Source organism: Solanum tuberosum, unplaced genomic scaffold, assembly GCF_000226075.1.
Source record: "Solanum tuberosum cultivar DM 1-3 516 R44 unplaced genomic scaffold, SolTub_3.0 scf00189, whole genome shotgun sequence".
Classification (NCBI taxonomy): domain Eukaryota; kingdom Viridiplantae; phylum Streptophyta; class Magnoliopsida; order Solanales; family Solanaceae; genus Solanum; species Solanum tuberosum.
In genome coordinates, this window is record NW_006239113.1 from 1,174,259 (window position 1) to 1,180,598 (window position 6,340).

Here is a 6,340-nt window from a genome sequence, read left to right on the forward strand (position 1 = left end):
ATAATTAGTTATATCTTAAAAATCTAAAATGACAACTATTTTGGATCAACTACTCACTCCGTTTCATATTACTCGACTCATATTGATTTGACATATTCTTAAGAAATTTTTAATTAGAGATGTATTTAATAAACCTTATTAATGGTGCTTTGAAACTCTAAATTTGACTGCTATTACTTTATATAGTTATTTAATACTAAAGGAAGTATAGAAAAAAAGTAATATAACTCTCTTGATTTGCTAAAATAAGATTTATTTTTAATATACAGATCAAGTAAAATGAAACGAAGAGAGAGTAGGTGTACAAGAAGTATGCCCATTATTGGAAAATGGTGACCATGTACCAAGATTAACATAAACTATGTTTGTGTTAAATTAAAATTAGGATGTTATTGGTTGAGAAGATGACCTAACAAACAAGTTTTCCAACCAATTATCACAACCAAAACTTAATTCTCCATTCCTATTTTCAACACTCACATATCTATATAAACTTGTTAAAAGTGAAACTTAAAAGTTCAATCAATCTTCAACAATGTCTTACAACCACAATCAATCTTTTTTCTTGTTATTACTTGTCACTTTGTCAATAACAAGTTGCTATGTAATTCAAGCAGAAGCGCGCCATCTTCTTGAAGTAACTATTCCCAATCTTCCTAAGCCTGAATTGCCACAACTCTCAGAAATCCCAACTTTACCAAAGCTCGAATTCCCTGAAATTTCAAAATCCGAGCTACCAACTCTACCAAAGCCCGAACTTCCAACGTTGCCAAAACTCGAGATGCCTGTCATTCCTAAGCCGGAACTACCAACTTTGCCAAAGCTAGAAATTCCTCAAGTGCCTAAAAAGCCTTGAGGAAATATATATGAAATGCTCTTTAATTCATTGAAAGCATTCTTGAAATGTTACACTTTATTATTGTGTCATATGGTCATGAGTTTTTCTTTGTTGTGCTAGAAAATTTCATTTTGGATATATTATAGTTGTCATGATATTCTATCATCAATTACAAAAAATGTTAATGTAATTGTTCTGTCATCAGTTCACTATTGCATTTGTGTTTCAAGTGGCATGCATTATACACACCTTGTGTTACAATCCAAAATCCAAATAGCATTTATTTATCAATATAAATAGACTCAGGCTGATCAGTCATCATTAAGCAGAATTTTACAAACTGTTGTTCAATCCACAAAGAAATTAAAAATTACACTCTATCTTTTACTACATGGTAGACTGTTGAGAATATCATTAAAAATAATAAAAGTGTGCTCTCTCTAACATCTTAAGCTTTTAGATGAGATGGTCACACTTTTATTATTTGATGATATTCTCAACACATCAACATAGACATTATAAAGCACACCACACATTATTATAAGACTTATGACAACAATTTAATTCCAAACATATGGTATATATACATTGCTCGTACTCTTTAAAAATGTTGTTGCGTCCATGTGAGACAACACACATCCATCAGTATTATCAAAGAGTCCAAGCAACATAAGTATACATATGTAGCAATATTTATTTATCAGTTGAGATGGTGAGTCTCAATATCTTTGGATATATTGAGAAGAAGTTCCATATATGTGTGTGGATCTGGCACATTTACATTCTTCTTTTCATATTCTGCGATCCAAGTAACTAAGTTGTTTTCACCTTTGCTCTCAACATGAACAGTAAAAGAGCATGCTTTATATTCCTCCAATATATCTCCTCCAGTCACTTTGAATTTAACCAACTTCTTTTCTTCATCTATGGCTTCAATTATATCCTTTGCAACCTTTTCTTTCCCGTCTATTATATATATACAATGAATTGAAATGGTAATTAGCTATCGACAAATTTTGTCGCAAATAAACAATAAAATTCATTGTTAATTCTAATTAATAAGGAATAATTTATGAATAGATAATTGTGAATTTACGTTAATTTGAAATTCATAAATATTAAATCTCGAATCATTGTGAAGTGGTATGGTGGTGGCTTACCATGAATGAAGTACCAAGAAAGGACAGAGCCAACAGTTTCCCATTCATCTTCATGAATGTCTACATTTTGTATTTTGTCACACATGCTTGAGTTATGGTGTGGTCTATGCCTAAATATCTCATGGAACACATCTCCATCACTCTTTATGTTTATCTCTGAAACCAATTTTCCTTCTAGGGTCATCTGTCTTAATTTTATGATATGATATGATATGATAATATACAAAGTTATATTAGTTAACGAGTGTGTGGGGTTCATCATTGCATGGCTCTCTGCCCTTTTATAGATGTTAGGTAATGCAAATATGTCTCGACTCTAGCTAGGCTACAAATTTTGCAATTTTTTTTTGCCTATATACAAAAATTGAACAACTATTTTGTCCATCAAAAGTTGAACAACTATTTTTGTCCATCCAAAAATCAAATTAACTACCATACAAATAATAACATAAACTCGGTCCACAAAAGTGGGTCTGGAGAAGATAGAATGCACATAGGCTTTACCCTTACAATTCTACCTCAGAGGTAGAGAGACTGTTTCTAAAAGACACTCGGCTCAAGAAAAGCCAATTTAAATAGGAGTAACGGAAGTGAAAGAAAAAATGTAATGTCAAATTATTGTTTTTGGTATAAAGATTTAATGTAAGGAAAAGAGTGAAATTATAATTATTTGAAGTCAAGCTAGTAAATCACTACAATAATATCGTAACAATCACTTTTTTACACACTTTTGTTTATCAGCTTAATGATATCAAAACGTCGAATAATAACAATATACATATATAGAATATACATCGCTATAATAATTATAAATTTTTCAGACAAATATTACAATTAATAATAGGAAAAATTACACGGTTAAGCAAACATATTCAAATTAATTAGTCATCATAGCTATAATTTTAGTTAATTACCACTCGCGACCATCATTCAGTGATAATTACGTGGGCTAGGGTTTCGAGTTTGTGTAATTCACACATTTGTATAATTCAAAATTTTTATAATAGTATTTGTATAACTTTTGTATAATGTAATTTTGTATAATATTATTTGTATAATTGTTTAAAGTTTAGATGTTTGTATTTGTATAGATTCGTTATTTCGAGTTTATACAAAATAACTCCATTATACAAACGTACCGGAAAATTATACAAACTCCCATGCGAATTGTACAAACCCTCGAATTATACAAACGAGACAGCTTAAACTATAACTACAACTCATAAATATGCAAACTATAACTATGAAGCATAATTAAATTTATTATTGTAGCTATTTGCGAATGTAACACCCCAGAAATTTTTTGAACTAAGACTCGAACCATCCTTCGTAGTGAGTAAGTTTTTACCAAGGAATTTATTTTTTCTTGAGTGTTAAGGTCACTAGAAGTAGCACCTTGAGTTCCAAGAAGAACCAAAGAGAAAGGCATTCAAGTCATTCCTAGTTTTTCTAAGTTTTGGGTCAACTTCAAATGACCAGAACTCCTAGTACAGGATGAGTTAGGTGAGCTACAAGATGGAAAATTAAATCCCTTCGAGTCCTCTTTCCAACGCCACTGAGTTTGATAAATTTCGAGATTTGAGTACAAAGTTATGACTGATTTACTAACGACGCATAAACCTGGCAGCAGCTCCGCGATGGCTCCGCGTTACGGAGCCAATACAGACCTCACTGCCTGCTGAAAAATTATTCCTACTCCCAGCTCATTTTATTTATTTCTTTAGGGGTATTTTCGTCCTAATAACCCTTAGGAGGTTATCTAAATTTTCCTAAACGTGTAGAAAAATCAGTTTTCATAAATCAAACCCTCTCATCCACTCCAAAAATTCTAACGCTCAAGGAATTCAAGAAACGCTAAGGCTAGGGTTCTTTTTCCAAGATTTTGCTTCAAGTTCTTCAAGAAGAGGATTCTTTCAGGTATGTAAGCTTCCATAGTGTTGGGTTTATTCACCCACACGCCAATCATGTTAATTTAAGCGTTAAATTCGTTCTAGAAAGTTGAAAGTTTGGTGTTCTTGATATGTGTTCTTGAATTTGCTTTCGTTCTTGAATTGTGCTGAGATTGAGAAGTTCTTGAAATTATTGCGTCGATTTATAGAGTTGTTTTGAGTTAGATTCTAGTGTACATGTGCTGGCCATCTGAATCTAAAGAGAAGTTGAGCAAAAGAATCGAATTTAGGCGAATTGGGGTTAGAAAACGAAGAAGGAAAAAGTCGGGCAAATCTAGCAACCCAGTCTGCGTCGCGGAGAGCTAGGTCACGGACCCCTCTGCCTCAAAAGTTATTTCGCGACCAAATATTAAAATGCATCTCCGCGTCGCGGACTTGCTTCCAGACAGTGATTTCTTGATCGTTTCTCATGTTTAACTATCTAAAAACACTCCTAAATATCACGAGATCTTTCCTATCACAAATCATAACCTTGAATTCATGATTCAAATTCAAGGTAGAGTTAAGAGTTAAGTCTTGAGAGTTCTTTCGAACATTTTGAGAAAATCCTTTTGAGGAGTCTTCTACAATTTCTAATAACTTGTTTCAAGACTCGAGCAAGTGAGTATGAGAGTGATGAGAATGTATTCATGAGTCTACTTTATCATCACGAGATCCTTCATATCATTAATCATAACTCTTGAATTCATAATTCACATTCAAGAGAGAGTTAAGAGTAGAGTTCAAGAAAGTCTTTGAGTTAAATTGTGAATGATTTAAGATCCACCATCGATTTTGAGTTAAGTTTTGAATAAGTAAGTATGAGAATGAGAAGAGTCATATACATGAGTTCCATAATGTTCTTTAGACCCTCGAGTCGAGTCTTTCATGCCCATAAATTCCGCATGAACTCCATAAGTTGAGTATCTTTGAGAGGAGTAGTATCTTCAAGTTTTAAGTCTTGAGTATTGAGTTCCTAACATTTTCGAGATTATATTCCTAATCATGGGACTATTACATGTTACCCATAAAGTCCTTGAGTTGAGTAGTTCATGCCCATAATTCCGCATGAACCCTATAAGTCGAACAGTCTTGAGATGAGAAGTATCTTTGAATCCTTGAGTTGAGTAGTTCATGCTCATAATTCTGCATGAACCCTCTGAGTTGAGTATTCTTGAAACGAGTATTAGCATTGAAGTTCTTGAGTTCTTAAACTGAGTTTTGAGAAAGTAAAGATGAGTTTTGAGAAAAGAGTTTCTAAAACATGATTAGTATGACAATCGAGTATGCCATCAATGTATGAACAATATGGTAATCTAGATATACCATCATGTTTATGCAGTATGTACTTTCCGAGTCATCAATGATTATATTATAATATGATTTTGAAATGTTTTTGAGAAAGAGCAGAGTTGAGTTCATTTTATTTAAAATTATATATGAGAACTAAGTATTTCCAAGAGTAAATGTTTTCACATTTAAGATGAGAGGAAACTGAGATTTCCCAAAGAGTTTTGAGCAGTTTAAGAGATAGATTTTAGAATAATTCTCTCAAACCACATAAAAACTTATATTTTTAAACATATGAGCTAGTATATTTTGGTAGTAGTATTGAGCACCTATATGGAGGGGAGTTCAGAAAACTCACAGCTCCCATAAACCATGTAGCCATCATGGGTAGAAAGGATCATACTTTTTAGATGACTCTTTAGTGCCTTTTGGCATAGACTAGTGGATCCACTTAGTTAAGGCGTTCTATATGACGGCAAAGTATAGGACAGTTCTAGCAACGTGGACAAGACACTGTATCATCACTTAGGCTCATAGTGGTGATTGTCGGTTAGAGAAACTCTCACAAAGTTATATTATATTTGTTTACATCCCCACTCTATTCAAATAGGGCGAAATATCGCAGTGACTCGAAAAATAAACAATTGATTCAATTTTAAAAGAATTTTAAGATTAAACGAATTTTAAAAGAGTCGCCACCTAATTTTAGGAAAAACTAGGAAACCAATTAAAGTGATCTACGAAACCATTAGATTCTAGGTAAGGGGTTCAAGTTATTTCGAAGGGAAGGTGTTAGGCATCCTTCGAAATCCATAACTGTGGGTCCCAACTGAGTTCATTTTTTTTCCAAATTGAGGAGGAGATAAAAATAGTATACAAATAAAACAAACATACAAGATACACAAGTAATAAAATAAAATAATATAAGAAACAACCTAGATTTGTCTATCGTCAATAATATACGGTAATGAATCAAAGTATTGTTCGAACTTTGTTCGAATAGCTTCAATGGGAAGCTCCGGGTACCTGTAAAGACAGTTAGTAAAAGTGTTAGTAATAAATAAATATGAATAAAAATAAATGAATTAAACAATAACTTAAAAAATAAAAATCCGTCTTATTAA

At 32.4% G+C, this 6,340-nt stretch overlaps 2 protein-coding genes across 2 annotated transcripts; one reads left to right on the plus strand and one right to left on the minus strand.

Annotated features, from left to right (window-relative positions):
- The first annotated feature begins 535 nt into the window (after positions 1-535).
- LOC107062001 (fibronectin-binding protein A-like) lies at positions 536-856 on the plus strand. The gene has a single exon (XM_015312130.1). It carries the CDS (start codon positions 536-538, stop codon positions 854-856), a length of 321 nt encoding a protein of 106 aa, XP_015167616.1.
- A 248-nt stretch (positions 857-1,104) lies between these two features.
- Positions 1,105-2,206, minus strand: LOC102593274 (kirola-like). The gene is made up of 2 exons (XM_006355032.2): positions 1,999-2,206; positions 1,105-1,804 (listed from the first exon to the last, which is right to left on the minus strand). Exons 1-2 carry the CDS (start codon positions 2,180-2,182, stop codon positions 1,539-1,541), a joined length of 450 nt encoding a protein of 149 aa, XP_006355094.1. The 5' UTR covers positions 2,183-2,206; the 3' UTR covers positions 1,105-1,538.
- Between the last annotated feature and the right edge of the window lie 4,134 nt (positions 2,207-6,340).